The sequence below is a fragment of the Pistacia vera genome, unplaced genomic scaffold, assembly GCF_008641045.1.
Source record: "Pistacia vera cultivar Batoury unplaced genomic scaffold, PisVer_v2 Contig196, whole genome shotgun sequence".
Lineage (NCBI taxonomy): Eukaryota > Viridiplantae > Streptophyta > Magnoliopsida > Sapindales > Anacardiaceae > Pistacia > Pistacia vera.
Window position 1 is genome coordinate 1,682,536 of NW_022195997.1, and position 19,284 is coordinate 1,701,819.

The following is a 19,284-nucleotide window of genomic DNA, read 5'->3' on the forward strand; positions in this document are numbered from 1 at the left end:
GTTGGGCAACTTGGTAGTTTATTATTCGATAACAGTATCTGTTGGGTGGAACAAGTTATAGCTAATTAGCTTCAAACTTCATGCAGGTCACATAAACTTTATAGCTATTTAAATAATTTGTTATTGTGATGCCAACATTTCAGACATACTGACGTGTCTAGTCACTGGTTAAGTGGAAATGCACCAAGGAAACTGCAACTTTGATTGGCTTTTGTATTCTTTTTTTGGCTCTCTTTTCATGTGTTGGGAAGATTACATAGCTGTATTTTGTAGTTCTGTTTTCACAGCTCAGTCATAAATGTTGTATAAATGGGTGCTTAGTTCTTAGTTTTTCTTGCTTCATTTGAACATTAGCCCTAGTTTCAGGTCTTGTGAAAATGGTGCTTATGATATTTTTCATACTCACCTTAATATCCCACGTTTCAGGCCATGATGCTTGCCCGAAATGTGGCAGCATTGAAGTTCCATATCCCCTTAGCACCAATGAAAACTGTGGAGACCGCAGGTATAAAGTGTTTTGCAACAATGACATTCTGCAGTTTCATTCAGCTGAGGATTTTTCCTATAATATCATCAGTATTAATCCCAGTGCTTATAAGCTTGTTATTAGCCCTCCTTCGATAGCCAAAAACACTTGTTACTCTTCTGATTTTTCTTTTGGAGGCTTTAGGCTCAACGATGATTCACCCTTTAATATATCTACTCATAACACAGTCATGTTATTTAACTGCTCTGATAATATTCTTCTCTCACCATTGAACTGCTCTTCGACTAGCTTCTGTAGGCAGTTTGAGGAGAAAGTTCAGGCAGGAAGCGGGTGTGCAGGTACTCTTTGCTGCCATTTCTTGAAAGATTCAGCCATGACTTCTCATAGGATTAGGGTCAGGGATGGAGGTTGCACTGCTTATACTTGTGTAGTTGATTTGAACCCTGGAGATACCACTGATTCCTGGAACTACGGCATTGAGCTGCAATGGTTGCCTCCCAACTAAGCTGCAGTTCTAAAGACAAGACCATTCAGTGTTACGTCTTGTGTAAAGCAGCTGTTTCTTTTCATTTGCAAAAAGGGTATCTTTATCTTTAACTGGAAAAGTCTTCGCTTCACCTGTTTGTTTGTTTACTAAAAATCTCAGTTGCGCATCTGCTTACTTTTTTTTTCCTCCATATAAAGTGAATACATGTCGAATGAATACGTATTAAATAGAAAACAGATGACATGATACCCCCGTCTCACTCTAGACTTTCTCGTTATATATAGAATCGTGAACCTTTTGACAAATAGAGACAACCTTTTTCCACAACGACGTTGTACGTCATGACTGGTCATGAGCATCCGAATGCCAGTGGACGGGGAAGAGGCATCAAATTTCTATATTTTTGTTCTATTTACATATTATGTTTGTGTTTACATGCTTGTCCAGCACTAAGGGTTTGTATGTTAAAAGTTTCTTGTTTTGTTAAATGAATGATCTTCCTCATGTTCCCTTTTCATGTTATCAAGTGCATCTCTTTATCCTGCTTGAATGATCTTCCTCATGTTCCTTTAGTTAAATGAATGAATCCCATGCAGTGGTTCTGACACTATTATATTTATATATGGATATGGTATTGGAATCAGGCTGCAATGGAGCTGAGCCCCTTTTCTGGTTTTGAATTTTTTTAAGGTAAAAAAGCACGAAGATATCCAGTAAGTAATGGAAAGTTACACTTCCAACAAATAAGCTACTTAATTATGAGAGAGACTCTGCTAAAGTTTACTTATACAACCCTATGATTGGTCCAATAAAGTTTGCAGAGTATAGAATCGACAGTGTTATCCAAATCCTGAAAGTTGAATACTCTGTTAAAACATTGTAAAATGAGCTTGAAGACCAAATGACTACATTCAATTAAGCCATTATGATTCTCTTTAATTGTATATAACTATATATCATCAAGGTAACACTACGATTACAATAAAATCTCACAAACTTTCTCTCACCTCACAAACTTTTTTTCACAGTCCTGAGATGATAGCTTGCAAAGGAGTTTTACCTGTTCACTGTGAGACTTTCTCTCTCCTCACAAATTTTCTTTCACAGTCCTGAGATAATAGCTTGCAAATGAGTTTTATCTGTTCGTTGTGAACTCCGTTTGCCCATTTGCAAATTGACCAATTGCAAGTTATTAAGGATTGTTAAAAAAGGTTTATACGATTAGATTGTATGCTGATCTTTATTCAATTGGATTATAATATAAACAATCAAAATTCTATTACAATCTGGCTTGTAAGGGGACTCCTACTAGGAGAAAAAGTAGCTTCAACCTTCAATTTTACAAGTTAATAATAAGCATCGTCTTTGTGCTGCTTTTTTACAAACTTCTGACAAACAAGAAAAATAAGAGGTAAAAAGAGAAAATGGTTTATTGACAATTTTTGGAGTGAGAGATCCATAGGAAATATTCCACAGATTACAGACTTAAAAAAAAAAAAAAAAAAGGGTAAAGCTGTCTTTGGACTCAATGAGCAATTTCTGAATTCTACAGAAGTTTATAATATCTCATAAATCACATAGTTGCAGGTCCTTCAATTCCTGCAATACCATAAATGATAAAGCAACCCAATACATGGAGCCAAGTTCTTGAAATTTGCAAATAATTTGGTAAACATACATAAATAATATATATTGTTCTAATACAGCATACTCAGGGACCAAATAATGAGTTAAAACAATCTTTTAACTCTCAAATGAACATAGAAATTGGTGTGGCAATAGGATATTGCCACTATGCATTCTTTTGGTTTTACTTACAAATTCAAACTGTTAGCAATCAAACTGTCACAAACTTATCTATCAGAAAAGCACCTTTGGTCTCAGTTGGTCAGTACAATACTGGAGCACAAACCAAAAATCCCACAAACAACAAAGAAAAATACACCTACTTTCTATATTTCTACCTCATTTCTTACAAATATCTATTGAAATAACCACCCGGAAGGGAAAAACCAAACATGCTCACACTGCCAGGGAAAAACTTACTGATATTTACTTTGTTATTAAATGAATAACTATGTCATTACTGTTGCTCTGCTCGGCCTCTTTCCTTCCATGGCATCTTTCTTTCTCCGACAGTTTGCGCAGAGAAAGGGTCCTTCCCATGGTTTTGATGAAGGTGAGAAAAAAGGCCCTGAGTTTACTGATAAGCCATCACTGGGTGGTTGATCCACTTGGCAGACTGCACATCTGAATAGCCCTGAGCTGTTCAATGGAAAATCCTTACCTAACCTGCAACACCAAAAAACGGAAAGAATTTTGAAAAATACAGCTTCAAAAAATAATGGTTCCTTTTCTATTAAGAGCTGCATCACCTGCGTCAATAATAGAGTTGTTACTGAAATGAACAAGCAGGCAGAACGAATGAAGGACTTTAATTTGGGAAAACCTTAAATTAAGTCTGTCCTTCCTTGTTCGATGAGAATATCCTCATCAGGCAACTCTTCTAAGCTAGTCAAGTTGGATTAGTTGTTTATCCTATTAGAATCCATTCCATAAGTCTCCTGTTTAATGATTTAAAAAAACAGTTCTGGGGGATACTGGGTTCTGATCAACTTGTAATGTTTTGCAATCACAAGTGGTTCATATATGTCTGTTTCTGTCTTCATTTAGTGGCCTGTGTTCATTATCGTTTATTAAAACCAAGTTTTTTTTTTTTTTTTTTACAAACATGGCTATGTATATATGTCTCTAAGCACATATGCACATATATAAAGGCAAAAGAATAAAAATGAAGCAAAAAAATAAACTGCTGTTACATCATATGTTGGAGAAAACAAACCTTTCTGCAAGCATAGCTGAACCCTCTTCAAATAACTCCTCCACAACTCCAACAGCAGAGAGCTTATTTGATATTTTGTTCATAGAATCCTGAGCTTTCTTCCCAAAGATAAATGAACTGAGCATATTCTGTTTCTTCCTTGGTGTTGGAGCCGGGACAGGATGGTCAGATGGTATAATATCAACAACGAGGCAGGTTGTATCATCCTTCAGGCCCCTTGACCTCAGAGCCTCCTAAGTACAGAAGAATTAGAAGTTACTAACAAGCCAAAAAGAATAGTACTGTCCTAGACGTACAAAAAGGGACCAATGTTAGGCTAACCTTAACGACCAGCTTTGCAGCAAGCTCTGCAGGTAAACCCCGGCAAGCCTTGGCTGCCATATCAGAAGCTAATGCGTCCCATATACCATCAGAAGCAATTATGAGTCTCCCTCCAGCATTTGAAAGCTAAGTAAACACACAAGATATAACTGAGAAACATTTTTTTTTTTTTTTTTTTTTTTTTTATAAGAAACATTGAGCAACAGAATATAAACGACAACAAACGTTCAGCAAAAAGAACAAAAGTGCTCACCTTCACTTGCTTAACATGTGGTATTGGAACAATGAACTCTCCAACATCTGTGTCACCAATTGACCTTGAAAGACATAATCCCCCAGGCCAGCAACGGAGGGGACCAACCTATAAACCATGTTGAGATTGGACCAGATCAAAAAGGGAATGTTAACAAAAGAATATTGACCAAAGAATTTTTGGCTAAGAATAGTATTGGTAAAGTGAAAACTTTATACCTCATTGCCCCCAAAAACATTGAGCCTTCCGACTTCACCCCCACTTGCAGTGACACGCTCTCTCTCTTCTTCATTTTCTTCCAGCCTGTGATCAACAGTTAAGAGCGAAACAACACCACCCTGGGTGTCCAATATGCATCGAGAATCACCGACAGATGCAACAGTCACAGTCCACCCATCAATCACAACAAATGTCACCGTTGTCCCAGAAGTTTCACCTGTAAATAACATTGCACCATAAAGATAAGCATACCAAGAAAATACAATTTGGACAAAAATAAAAGGAATACCGACACGTACCTTTCTGTTGAAATTCTATGTCAGTTTTCACAAAACCTGCAACAAGCGCCCGAGGAAGGGCTTGAAGCCACTCATCCCTACTAGCGCCTTGAGGGATTGCACTCAAGACATTATTCAACAAGTTCTCCTTTGCAAATATGGCAGCTGATATACCATTATGCCCATCAAAAATCTGCCAATAACCAGTAATAAGACCTATGGGCACTTTGAATAATAAGGATATATATGTATGTATATATGCTCTCTACTTGGTTGGAAAGGAAGCCAAAATAGAAAACTAATTAAAATTTCAAAATAAATCAGAATATTTGGGCCCCAATAAAATAAAAACCTTCTTTTCTTTGCTCAACAGAAGCTAAACACAACCATTTAGCTTAATCAAAGAGAATCTATCAATTTCCTGGTTATGTGTGTGAAAGAATTATCCAACTACTTTTCTTTGTTCCCCTCTGATTTTTCTCAAAAACCAACAGACAGTAATATAATTATATAAAAAATAAAAAAGGATTACCGCAAAGACGGAAAATGACGTTGATGCATTTCCAGGAATCCTCTGGCAATCGGGTTTTATCAGAAAGTAATCCTCTCCTTTTTTTGCTAAAGCAGCTTGTCCATACTTCACAAAAGGCTTCTCAACCTTTTCATTCCTCAGTTCACGACCAATCAAAGTCCCAAGGGGAACAAGAGGAGGCTTCATCCGCGATACTTCACTCTGGCTCATGTTTGTTTACTTTTCAACATTTTCTGAGACCCTTCCAAATAAAACCCTAAGCAACCACATAAAGAATAAATTATAGCCTTTTGACAATGTCAATGCAGTGTATCAGACAAACTTCTACAAACTAGCAAATTTATCGTATCAAATATACTTCACACAGTTAAACCCATTCAAATCAAACAGCGGATTACATAAATCTCCCTAACTGATCTAAAATCAGCTACATATCAATTCAATACAATGCAGCATACAAAGTCAACTAACAAATAATTACCAAAAACTTGCAAAAAACAAACACAGCCCAGAACTTCAAACTGTCAAAACCAATCAACCAAAGCTTCTTCATGAATTTTTAACCACTCAGAACACATAAGAATCAACATAGATCTTTGCCCATTAAGCTAAACCAGCCACATATCAAGATTATCAAAACAAATCTCACTAAGTAATCTAATTACACAAAGTTAACCCAGCTAAAACAAATCAATGAAGCAATTTTTTTTTTTCCCTCAAAAAACAAACTGAACAAGACTAAATCAACTTGAAGTCAAAACACATCACAACAAACCCAGATAAGTTCCCTCACAAAATTCAATCTTTTCAAATAAAAATCAAAACTTGGTGAATGAAACTAGAATTGAACTCAAAAATAGTGAAAAAAATTGCAAAAAGAAAAAAAAAAAAAAAGAAACACAAAATGGGAAATTGAAAGTAACCCCCAAACTCACATTAGCAGATCAAGAAGAGATCACAGCACATTGAGCACTCAATCCCCAACACACTCACTCACTTCATTTCTTGCAAAACTTTCACTTCATCACAAAAAATAGAAACCCAAAATCCAAAAAATAAAAAAAATAAACCCTAAAAGAGAGAGAGATTGTGGCTTGATTTGATTGGTAGAGAAATCTAGAGAGAGTGGGAAATGGTTGTGATTTTCGGACAAAGTTTTTTATAATGACATTTTTGTCCTAAATTTTCGTTATAATAGAGGCAAATCTTGACAGTAAAATGACTGATTTGCCCTTAACTTGGGGTTTTTCCTTTTAACAGTTTTGCCCTTTTTGACTTTTGTGAATGTTGATGACTTTCTGTGTTTGTTCTCTATGAATTGATGTTGAAGATTCTCTCATAGGAGTATTATTTATTCAAAATTTATGGTTAATATTCATCTTAATTTTAATTATTTTTTTTTTTTTTTTGTAAAATTAGGGACGACAATTCTAATTACGAGTTTAATTAGATCCTGAGATGTCGAATTTTACTGAAATGAGTTAAACTAATTAAATTTAAATACTTCTAAAAAGAGACAATCCCAAAATCAAATATGTATCGATAGAGTTATTATCATCGAAATATTTATTTCTTTTATATTAAACTAAACTATCTTCCATTAGTAAAATATATTATACAAGTAGTGCAATGAGAATCTAATAAATAATATTTTTTAAACTAAAAAAAAGTATGTAGGGGTAAAATGGTCATTTATTGGATGTTTGACTTGGATGAAGCTTTGTGCCAGAGAATAGTTCCCTATAATACAAAAAAAGTGCTGTGATTTGGTTGGCAAAAATTAGGTGGGTGAAGACTTAAGACAAAGCAAAATGTTTGTAATAATAATAATAAAATTTTTTATGAAGTTATTTAAGCCAATTTTAATTATCAATTAATCAACAATATAATTATCCTACCATTAAGTTTTTTTGGTTAAAATAAATCGTAGTATGATAATTTGATAAATATTTATTAATATAAATTTTGATAACTTACTTTCCCTCGTTAATAGCAGAAAAAACTTCTTGTTACATTAGAAGTTAAAACTTAAAGAATCGTGTCTTTTTAACTCCTTGTATACATAACTTCGTAAAATCTAAAGTTAAATGTAATAGATTTTGATGGGCTTTTAAATAAAATACAAAGGAATTGGTAAGGGTTCGTTTGGTTTGTTATCTTGGATATGATTTTAGAAATAATATTGGGTAGTTGAATGGGGTGATTATTACGTAAAATTTAAAAATTAACAAAAAAAAACCTCATAGATTTGTTAATTTAACTAAACACCCAAATATATAAAAATTTTATAAAATGAAAAAAACACCCCCACCCACCCACAGTGTTAGATTCCGGTCACCACCGTCGAAATCTAGTTGAAATCTAGCGTTACGACGCAGACCGGTCGGATCTGGCCAAATCTATGACTAGTTTTGGCCGTCGACGGCCGTAAAAGGCCAGATATGGCCGTCAACGACGACCAATGATTTTTAAACTTTTTTTCTAGGGGTGTTTAATTAAATTAATAAACTTAAAGGGTCTAAAAGTAATTAAAAAATATAATAGTATTTCTTAAATAATTAAACAAATAGTTATTTTAAGAATATGATTGGGAATATGGTATGAAATAATAAACCAAACAGATCCTAAGATATCAAGGAGGGAAATAATGAATTAGAAGTAGCAAATTCAAAACCCTAATCCCTAATCCTAAAATGGGTATATAAAATTAAAATTGAATAAAAAGAGTAGATATTTTTATTTAATTTTTGATTGGGTAATTTATATGTTGTTGTTGGTGGCGGAGTCAACTTTGTGAAATGTGTTTGTGGGGGTGGCCGTGGAGGTGGTAGTCTAAACAAAAAAACAAGACAAATATCAAGGATTTGGGTGACTTGGCCATGTGTTTTTAGGACCCCACTTAGGGTTTTAGCCACTCATTTTAGGGGGTTCTTTTTGGAACCCAGCTGGAAAGTTGACATTAAAGAAGTGGATGTTGTTGGTAAAATTTTGATTTAATTTATATTTGCTATACTCACCCATGGCAACATGAAAGATAACAACACTTCTTCATTTCACATACCTTTGTCAACTTATTTTGCAATTAATGCCCTTCTTTGCTTTTTTAATCATGTTTTACCGTTTACTTAAACCTTTTACACATCGTGTGTCACACTATAGGATTAGGAATTGGTCGTAACAAGGTAACCTTATTGGAAGGTGCGACTAGATCACTTCTTTTTTTGGTATGGTTTTAAAACTCGGACCAGATCAATCGATCCGTCTAGGAACTTGTCCTTAATCTGGTCCATTGAATGGCTAAAACTCATTTTAGTCATTAGAGTGGATTGACTCGGGGTTGAATTGAAGAGAATAGTGTCAAATCGCAGTTCAATCGTTGAGTTAGCAAACCGATAGCTAAACTGAACCGGATCTGGATGGATTTATTTTAGAAATTTAGTAATTATTAGAGCTTTAAAATGTTATTATGTCATGTTGGCATTGGCATGATGTCATCAATTTGATTTGTCGGTTGAATCGATTAGACCACTCGACTTGGAGACTAGCCCCTTGACCGGGTCAAGGCTCGGTTCAAATATAAAAACATTGTTGTAAGGAAGACCTAATATTTGTTGGATTCGACTTTTATGATATATAATTTAACATCCTTGAATTTCAAGATTAAGATTTGGATGCACCCAATTACCATAGGATATTGAAATGTATGTTCATCCATCCCTGAAAGTGGTACCCAAACAGATTGAATAGAAGTTATATCTATGACAACATGAGATGAAAGTGAGCTGCTTAATGACTACTTCACCTTTCATTAATATGGAGCAATACTATGCTGACTAGGGGTGTTAAAAAAAAATGCAAAAATTGAACCGAACTAAATTTTCGGTCATTTGAAAAGCTGGTTTGGTTTCGGTTAAAAAAAAAATAATAAAACGAAATTTTGGTTCGGTTACCGATTTGGGAGAATATGGAAATCGGTTAATCAAAATCGATTTTACTAACTGATTTATTATAAAAATATTAAAAAAAAGGTTTATTATAAAATATTAAATTAAAAATATAAAAAATATTAAATATTAAATTAAAACTGGTTCTAAATTGGTTAACCGATTTTTACTAACCGGTTTTCCCCTTAACTGGTTCGGTTCTGGTTTAGGAAAATTCTTCAACCGAAAAACTGGTTCGGTTCATAAAATCAATTAACTGGTTTTGAACACCCTTAACACTGACAAATGAATTTCACAACCTTTCTCTCACAAACCTAACGTAACATTCCCACCACATTACTAGGCAACGTCAATAGGTGAGAAAATTCGTTAGAAAACAAAAATCAGCTGTTATTATGCATTTGTGAGATTCGTTCGTCCATCTATTTTTATTGTTAATTTCGCGGTATTAGGCATTGATGTACCTAACATGCCCGTACAACTAATTATATCCTCTTGTCCGACGTCGTTTCCGTAACACCTCTCTTCTACCTCTTGCTAATTGCAGTTGGCGGGTCAATTTCCACAAGGCTTTAAAAATTCCCTCCCCTAAGCCTAAGAATCTGCAACCTCTCAAATGTAAAATCTTCTTGGACCCATTTGGGAAATCGTTTGGTTTGGGTGAAAAAGGTGCTTTCTTTACTTCAATTTCAATTTCTTTCTTAATCTTTCTATATTTTTATGTTTGAGTATCATGTACTTACAGAATACAACAATGGCTTTTCTTTACACTTAAAATTTTCGCCGAAGATGACGTTTTTAGTTAGGAAGACTTTGTTTTTCTTTTATGTGTAGGTGCATTTCTTTTTTGTTAACCATGGGACAGTAGCTCTAAGTGTTTAAATTTATTCAACCTGAGAATCATTTAAAATAAATTGTCTTCTATTAGTATTTCATAAACTTGTTTATTCTATAGGCTACTCAGGCTGTGATGTGATGGAGAAGAGAATTGGTAATCTTGATAGAATATCAGCATTGCCGGATTCAATCTTGCACCATATTTTGTCATTCGTGTCACTGAAACAAGCTGTTCGAACTAGTGTATTGTCTAAAAGATGGAAAGAAACATGGCATAAATGTCCCATTTTAGTACTTGATGATCACACTCACGGTGATTTTGCAAGGGCAAAAGAGGAGTTGAAGTGTATAGAACAAACTTTACTAAACCGTCACATGGAGATGATAAGTTTAAGGAAGTTCAAGATTAGCTTGTATTATTTTTGGGATGATGAATTTGCAGTATTGGTAGATTGATGTGTTTGCTTTGCAATTGGAAGTAATGTCAAAGAGCTTAAACTTCACTTTCCATTTTTCAGGGGAGGATACAATTTGCCTCAAATTGTTTTTTGTGCAAATGCCATTAATGTGTTAGAGTTGTATGGCGGTAAGCTGTCCCATCCAAGAATTGGTGTGCAGTTGTCTTTGAGAAAATTGTGTCTGGTGGGTGTTTATGCAGATGATCAAATGATTGAGAATCTCTTCGCTAGGTGCCTGTTGATTGAGTATCTGACATTCAATCATCTAAAGGCTTTAAAAGCCTAGAGTTATTTAGTCTTAACAAACTCCATGAAGTCAAGGTAAGTAACAATGATGAACTCAAAAAGGTGGAGATCAAAGCATTGAATGTTCATTCAGTAACTATTACTGATATGAAAACATGTGTGATCAATATAGCCTCTTGTGAGAATCTGAAATGCTTATTATTATCGAAGCTTTCAATAACGGATGATTGGTTATGTAATGTAATTTCAGATTTTTCGCTCCTCTTAAGCATAACTCATTGTCATAAGCTGAGGAGTATCAAAATTTCAAATCCTAGTCTTAAGGAATTGATCATCAATGGATCCAATTTGGTTGAAGTAAAGCTTGAGACTCCTAATTTAAGTATATTCAAATTTAGGGGTCATCCAATATCCTTTACTTCAAATGCTATGGCTTTGTCAAAAACTGATCTCTACGTCTATGGTCATAGGGATATTCAGGATTCAGTTAAGTGTATTCAACTTCTTGCAAACTTTAAGCAGTGTTCTAAAGTGCTGAATTTGCAACATTGCACGGGTGCGGTATGTCTATATTTCCTAATCTCTTTTTTTGAATATGCTTTTAATAAAAAAATTCTTTTTTTATGAGTAATTTGTTGTCATATGTTTTGAAGCTTTAACTTCCTCTTTTTTTTTTTTTTTTTTTTTCTTTTTTCTTTTCTTTCGTGTAGGTTTTCACTGTTCCTAGAGAATGAAGGCAAATCTTACATCCCCCTTTATGTGGTGTCAAACATTTGAACCTCAAAATAGATGGTGATCTCTTGGACTTTAGAATTCGCGAACTAGTGGATGGCTTGCTCTGGCTTTCACCTCATATAGAGACTATATCGATGAGTTTTCATTTAGTTTACAGTCATAAGTATTCTTTTCAGATAACAGATGTCCGGATATATTACATTAATGAATTCAGGGTTTGGTATATGCTGTGAGGTTCTATTAGGAGATTTTGATTGATTAACCATTTTTGTTTGTTTTACTATGTTTATGCCTTTCATGTTAAAGGAGGTAAAGGTTTTCTCAAATAGTAGATCTTGATGTGATAAATTAAAACGTAAATGATAGTTAATTTAGATAATAAAAATGCTAATTTTTGAAATCAACATATTCTAATTATGCATTACCTACTGTAAATATAACAGTAATTGAATTCTTTTCTGTTTCTTATCTAGAAGAAAATGGGAAAAAGAAATTGGATCCTATAATAATGTCCTTTTTGTGGATAAGAACTATTGTTTATTGCCATTGATTTTTGTTTCAGTTCTTATACAAGGAGCAGCTTACTCACGAAGGAGAGACTCCTAGTTGTTGCCAATCCCTTCGCTTCTCATGTTGGGAGAATTGTCTTAAGGGAGTTAAGATTGAACATACTTGGACATCTAACAGTCCACCTGCTTATTTAGACAGGTTCTCTTTTGAGAAGAAGACATTGGAGAAGCATACTTACGTAGAAAGGTTCTATTTGCACGACAAGATCTGGGATACGCTTAATCATCTTTATTTGAATTTGAGGAATACGTATAGTTATCTGTTTTATGGTGATATATAATTATCTGTTTGATGTCAGTAGAGACTAGAAATTCTGGTTTCATTATCGAATTCTCATGTAATATTGGGTAGCTTTGAAAAGGTATCGGTTTTCAACTTAAACTTTGTGAAGGCATACCAGTTTGACATATATTGTATGTAGCAGTAGCTTGTAATATAATTGTACTGATGTGACAAGGATGCTTGGCCTGGCGTTGATATTTACCCAATGGTGGTTGTATGACAATAAATTTATTCTTAAGCCTTTTACAGAGCATGTTACATTATGGGAATTGGTCATAGCAAGTTAAAAGAAAGGGTGGTGCTAAAGGCAAGACTAGTAACTAAAATGAAGTCATATATAATAAGGTAGCCTAATTGCAAAACGCGGTCGGATCACTTCTTTTTCAGGAAAAGCTAATGCTTGTTTGTTGGATACCACTTTTAAGATATATCATTTAACACCCCTTTGTCAGGAATTTCAATATCAAGATTTGGATGCACCCTGTTGCCATGGGATATTGAAATGAATGTTCATCCATCCCTAAAATGGTACCAAAACAAATTGAATAGAAGTTAGTATCTATGGCAACCATTGTTTTAAAAACCGGACTAGAGGACAACCCGCTCTAATGGCCAGGTCACGGTTCAACCGGTTGGACCTCCGGTTGAACCTTTGGTTTGACAGGTTTAAAATCTAACAAAAACACCTTTGATAATTACCATTAGACCCTATAGGTTTGAAATCTAGCAAACACAACCCTGACCAAATGCAAATGGGCGATCGATTGGGAGAGCAATGGCGACACACCAGGGAGGGTAGATCGGATGATGGGGAGGGCGAATCGGCTGCTAGCAAGTAGAGGCATCGCCAGAAAATGGCAGATCGGTGGTGGAAGTCACTGGTCGCGGTGGCTTTTTTTGGTGAGATGACTGGATCTTCGTGAACGACGACAAGGGAGCTTGGGAGAAGGTAGATCGATGGCTGAGGAAGCCTGTCGATGCTGGAGAAGGCCGATTGATGCCGAGAAATGGAAAAAAAATCTTGCGGCGAAGGTGGACGATGAAATGTCACGCGGCGGCTGGAGATGAAGCGTGATAGCGCTAGAGAAAGTCAGAACTCAGAAGGTGGTTTCCGACAGTAAGGGAAGGTGGAAGGTCGCCGGAAAAGGGGAGGTCATTGCCGATTTGCATTTGGCCAGAGGGTGTGTTTGCTAGATTTGAAACCTTCAGGGACTGATGGAATAATCAGAGGTATGTTTGTTATATTTTAAACTTCAAATAGTTAAAAAGAGTGACCCGACCCGGAGAAGGCTCCGAGTCCGGGTCCAACCAGTTGGACCGGTCGGTCCGGTCCGGTTTTTAAAACAGAGATGACAACATGAGATGAAAGTGAGCTGCTTTCAGACTGCTTAACCTTTCATTAACTTTACGTGATGTGTTGCATTGATATACTTAACGGATAAAGATAGGCTCATAATCTAATCTTACAAATTTTTGCTCATAATCCCGATGTGATAGCTTGTAATTAGTCAACTCGTAATTTGACAGACAGATGTACTTGCGAGTTGATAAATTGTAAACTGTTATATCGCGATTGTGAGAAAAAGTTTGTTAAATAGGGTCGTAATACTATACTTTAACATGCCCGCACAACTTGTTCTTTCCTCTTCTCCGACGTCGTTTTTATAATGCCTCTCTTCCTCTTGTTATGTAGTTGGCGGTTCAATTTCCACAAGGAAAAAAGATTCCCTCCTAAAAACCGTAACCCTAAGCCTAAGAAACAAGAATATGCAACCTCTCAAATATAAGTAAAACCTTCTTGGACCCATTTCGGAAATCGTTTGTTTGGGTGAAAAAGGTGCTTTCTTTACTTCAATATCGATTTCTTTCCTAATCTTTTTGTATTTTTATGTTTGAGTATCATGTACTTACAAAATACAGCAATGGCCTTTAGTTGATTCAATTGTCAGATACTCAAGCAATTGAATCAACTAAAGGCTTTAAAAGCTTAGAGCTATTTAGTCTTAGCAAACTCCATTAAGTCAAGAAGAGTAACAATGATGGACTCAAAAAGGTGGAGATCAAAGCATTGGATGTTCATTGAGTAACTATTAATGATATGAAAACATGTGTGATCAATGTTGCCTCTTGTAAGAATCTGAAATGCTTTTTATTATCAAAGCTTTCAATAACGGATGATTGGTTATGTAATGTAATTTCAGATTTTTCGCTCCTCCAGTTCTTAAGCATAACTCATTGTCATAAGCTAAGGAGTATCAAAATTTCAAATCCTAGTCTTGAGGAATTGATCATCAATGGATCCGATTTGGTTGAAGTAAAGCTTGAGACTCCTAATTTAAGTATATTCAAATTTAGGGGTCATTTAATATCCTTTACTTCAAATGCTATGGCTTTGTCAGAAACCGATCTCCACATCTATGGTTATAGGGATATTCAGGATTTAGTTAAGTATATCGAACTTCTTGCAAAGTTTAATCAATGTTCCGAGAGTGCTGAATTTGCAACATCAAAATATAATAGCTATAATATGTGACTAACAACCCTATGATACATGGAGAAATTTCATAACACACTAGTGTGACACGTTAATAAAAACGTACCTCAATTCATAAATATAGATGGTTATGATTGGATAGATAACTGACTCAATTCACAAATATAGATGGTTATGATTGGAAAAACGTACCTCAATTCACAAATATAGATGGTTATGATTGGATAGATAACTGACTCACATTACGGAATATAATTTCTCACTCAAACATTCACAATATCAAAAGATTAAGGAGAAAAGAAGTAAATTGGCCTTGGTCGCTTAAGCGACGTAGGCTATCGTTTAAGCGATCACGGCTTATCTATAATAGATCACTTAAGCGAGAGCTGATATCGCTTAAGTGACTGTATATTTGAGAAGAATTATTCTAAGTACAAAAACAAATTACCCTTGATCGTTTAAGCGATGTAGCTCTCGATTAAACGATCAAGTATAGATAACCTTTGATCACTTAAGCGATATCCCACATCGCTTAAGTAACCAAGGCTAATTTGTGTCAAATAATCTATATAAAAAACAAGTTTGCTTAAGCGATATAGCTCTCGATTAAGCGATCAAGTATAGATAACCTTTGATCGCTTAAGTGATAGCCTACATCGCTTAAGTGACCAAGGCTAATATGTGTCAAATAATTCATATAAAAAAACAAGTTTGCTTAAGCAATGTAGCTCTCGATTAAGCGATCAAGTATAGATAACTTGTGATCGCTTAAGTGATAGCTTACATCGCTTAAGTGACCAAGACTAATTTGTGTCAAATAATCCATATAAAAAACCACTTAAGTAACCCAGCTCTCGCTTAAGCGATCCAATACTCATCACCACCTAATATCATGTGCTCAAAACTTCAAACAAAAAGAACTTCAATCACCAAACAATCTCATAAAGTACTCATCAAAACCATTAAAATTGTGTTATGATTCATTAAAATTGGCCTGACAACTGATAAAACAGCAGCCTAAAAGTACAGAAGTCTATATAAGGAAATTGTGATCTATTTATGCTTCTTCCAAGGGAGTTGCCTTGTCCTTTTCATCTATATAAGTACAGAAGTTTGTCCAAGGAAATAAATCAGGGACACGAATTAGGAAAGTTTGAATGGATTCTATTGATTCTACGACAATTTCGACTGTGAGCTCAACCTGGCATGCATTTATAACCTCCTGAAGTTGGCTTGACTTGGTAGCTCTAAATACAGCACTTGCAACAAGAGGGTGCCTCAAAACAAATGCTGCCCCGTGAAAAATCACAAGATGAAAATAATGTTAAATCCAAATCCAAGAAAACAGCTAACTCAACGGCATTAAATAGAAGAACACATGACAAGTCTTCCACAATAAAGATACACAGGCCTATGAGCATACATTTCTTGAAACCTGTAATTAACATTAGTAATATCCATTTGTATATGGCTTCAACTAAGAGAAGAGATATATATTCAACTAAAAGCAGACATAAAACCTCCTTTACTAGCATGGTCAATATTGTTCTTCAAAACAATTCTTTGGCAAAACAGGCTCATGGACTCACAATTTTTCTGCTTCAATTTTGTTACTTGTTAGTTCTAAATGATAAAATCCAGACCCTAAAAGGATTAGCACCCCATGATACATGATTGAGACTGTAGATCAACAATGAATGTAACAGCTTTTAGTAAGAAACTATTTAAATATGAGACACAAAAATAAAATAAAAGGTACAAAAAAAATCACCATTAACATTTTCAAGACAACACACTCACACAAATACATAGAGAGAGGGTTATACCAATTGCAAGAGATACGATGATAGACCATATCTTCTTGCAACATCAAGATACTCCTGCAAAAAAAAAAAAAAAAAAAAAAAAAAAAATGGAAGGGTTTGATTAATCAAAACAAGTATAGTGCAACAGACAACAATTCCTTTCATGCTTTAAACCTTACTGCAGCAATTCAGTAATTCACACAAATACATAGAGAGAGAGATGTTATACCAATTCCCTGCAGCAGATGCCTTCCTTTCTTCTGTCTTCGTTGCTTCAAACCTTACTCAATAGCAATTCCATACCCTTTTGCCAAACCTTCCATGCTTCAAATCTTACTCAATAGCAATTCCATAGCCTTATTCAACAGCAATTCCATACCCTTCCATGCCAAACCTTACTCAATGTACAACCAAGAGCACAAATAACCCAACAATAGACCCACAATGCATATAAACCGGTCACAAGCAAGAGCAACAGCAATCCAGTAACACAGTAACAAGAGAAAAATGCTATATCATTAAGATTCCAGAATTTACAAGATAGCGAAAAAAGAGATAAAAAAAGGCAACACCCAGCTAGTCGTTTCCCTTTCTGCCCCCTTTTCCTTTCCTCCAGAACCCCCACAAAAAGCTGATCCTTGTTGGTTGCCGAAGCCTCCAAACCCACCACCACCTGTAGCATATTTCTCTCTAATAATTCAGCATCAATTCTTTTATTACTGGTCATATTCAGCACCATCTGTACAACTTCTACAGCCTAAAAAAAAAAAACATCGAATAAACAGTAAAGCATAAAACATTGATAACTGAAGAAAAATATTATTGTGAAGTATACTGATTTCATATTCACTAACATATCATGTGATCTCATACATTAACAGTATCTAAAAAAATTGAATAAACATGTATTTTTGCATACATTTTTCAGGAAAAAACTTAAACTCCAAATGGATTTATTCTGAGCCATTGAGGACCAAAATTACAAAGATCATTCACCATAAAGTCTATGTTAAAATTATTTTCACTAGCAGCTGTTAAAAAACACACACAAATGGGTGCTTTGGACTTCACAGAAGAGAGCGGAATAGGGGGGCTCAGGGCTGCGTGTGGACAGCCTTGCAATATGCACGCAAGCCCCTAGCCCCCTCATTCTGCTCTCTTTGCCAACAAAAGCCATCCAGCCTGCCACAAACAACCTCCATAGCGCCTCCCTTGGCTTCCCCAGTCTTCTGGAAGCCCAAAACACCCCCTCCTCTGATGCCCTCTAATTGTTCGACAAAATGCGAAATGACTCTATCAACAAACACCAACCAAATATCCCCTCAATTGGCGCCAACAACCAATAATTTCATAAAATATATAGATTATTACATGTTCTTCCTCTTCCTCCACCTCCTCGCCAGAATTTGCGCTGACGTCCTCCCCTTCATTTTCAATTTCAAATCCTGTTGTCCATTCTTCTTCCGGCGCCATCTCCTCTACCGACGAGGCGTCCTCTACCGGTGGAGCAGCTTCAGTCATCAGAAGTTGCTCCACCGCAACCTCTTCTTCTCCATTTTTGGTGGACCTAGTGGTGCCTACAATTTGGGGAGTGGACAGGATTTTTTTTGGTTTCTTTGAGGATCTCAACTATTGTAACTTAATCGAGAGTGGTAAGGAATGGAAAAATTGCAAAGAGCAAAGAAATTGAGAAATGACAGAAAATTGGAAGAAAAAACGAGAGAGATGAAGGTGTTTGAATCGCATTTTGAGAAAGAGAAACTAAGAGGAATGCGTTTTGCCTTTCAAATAATAAATCAACTTCTTTTTATTATATTTTAACCCACAAACGTTTAAATATTTTCATCTTAACCCTTTTTGCTGTTTTAATTACACTTAAAATTCGTCACGTCGGATTTTTAAACCCAAACAAAAAAAAAATCAAAAAACCTTTTCTAGTTATATTCTCATTTCCAAACTTGGAAGGCATATCAGTTAGATTTCCTCAAAAAAAATTCCCTCCAAATAACCGTAACAGGAATCTGCAACCTCTCAAATGCAAGTAAAACCCTCTTGGACCCATTTGGGAAATCGCTTGTTTGGGTGAAAAAGGTGCTTTCTTTACTTCAATATCGATTCCTTTCTTAATCTTTTTGTATTTTCATTTCCCTCCTAAAAACCGTAATCCTAAGCCTAAGAAACAAGAATCTGCAACCTCTCAAATGTAAGTAAAACTTTCTTGGATCCATTTGGGAAATCGCTTGTTTGGGTGAAAAGTTGCTTTCTTTGCTTCAATATCGATTTCTTGCTTAATCTTTTTGTTTTGTTTTGTTTTTTTTTTTTAATTTTTGATATCATGTACTTACAGAGTACAGCAATGCCCTTTTTTTCCCCATAAAATTTTCGCTGAAGATGAAGTTTTTAGTTAGGAAGACTTTGTTTTTCTTTCCTGTGTGGGTGCATTTCTTTTTTGCTAACCACGGGGCTTTAGCTCTAAGTGTTTAAATTTGTTAAA

The 19,284-nt window shown here is 35.1% G+C and overlaps 2 protein-coding genes and 2 long non-coding RNA genes across 4 annotated transcripts; 2 read left to right on the top strand and 2 right to left on the bottom strand.

The window, feature by feature from the left end:
• The first annotated feature begins 129 nt into the window (after positions 1-129).
• On the top strand, positions 130-1,495 carry LOC116127975 (wall-associated receptor kinase-like 20). The gene has a single exon (XM_031413638.1). The coding sequence runs from the start codon at positions 378-380 to the stop codon at positions 990-992; it is 615 nt and encodes a 204-aa protein (XP_031269498.1). The 5' UTR covers positions 130-377; the 3' UTR covers positions 993-1,495.
• A 1,132-nt stretch (positions 1,496-2,627) lies between these two features.
• Positions 2,628-6,562, bottom strand: LOC116128042 (probable protein phosphatase 2C 5). Its single transcript, XM_031413717.1, has 8 exons — positions 6,355-6,562; positions 5,420-5,675; positions 4,909-5,080; positions 4,609-4,826; positions 4,391-4,498; positions 4,138-4,263; positions 3,817-4,049; positions 2,628-3,266 (listed from the first exon to the last, which is right to left on the bottom strand). The coding sequence occupies exons 2-8, from the start codon at positions 5,627-5,629 to the stop codon at positions 3,050-3,052; spliced, it is 1,284 nt and encodes a 427-aa protein (XP_031269577.1). The 5' UTR covers positions 5,630-5,675; positions 6,355-6,562; the 3' UTR covers positions 2,628-3,049.
• A 3,308-nt stretch (positions 6,563-9,870) lies between these two features.
• LOC116128045 lies at positions 9,871-12,708 on the top strand. The gene is made up of 3 exons (XR_004127675.1): positions 9,871-10,032; positions 10,719-11,465; positions 11,615-12,708. It is a non-coding gene; the product is annotated as an uncharacterized LOC116128045 (long non-coding RNA).
• Positions 12,709-15,945: 3,237 nt separating this feature from the next.
• On the bottom strand, positions 15,946-18,542 carry LOC116128043. The gene is made up of 4 exons (XR_004127673.1): positions 17,710-18,542; positions 17,020-17,547; positions 16,812-16,865; positions 15,946-16,275 (listed from the first exon to the last, which is right to left on the bottom strand). It is a non-coding gene; the product is annotated as an uncharacterized LOC116128043 (long non-coding RNA).
• Between the last annotated feature and the right edge of the window lie 742 nt (positions 18,543-19,284).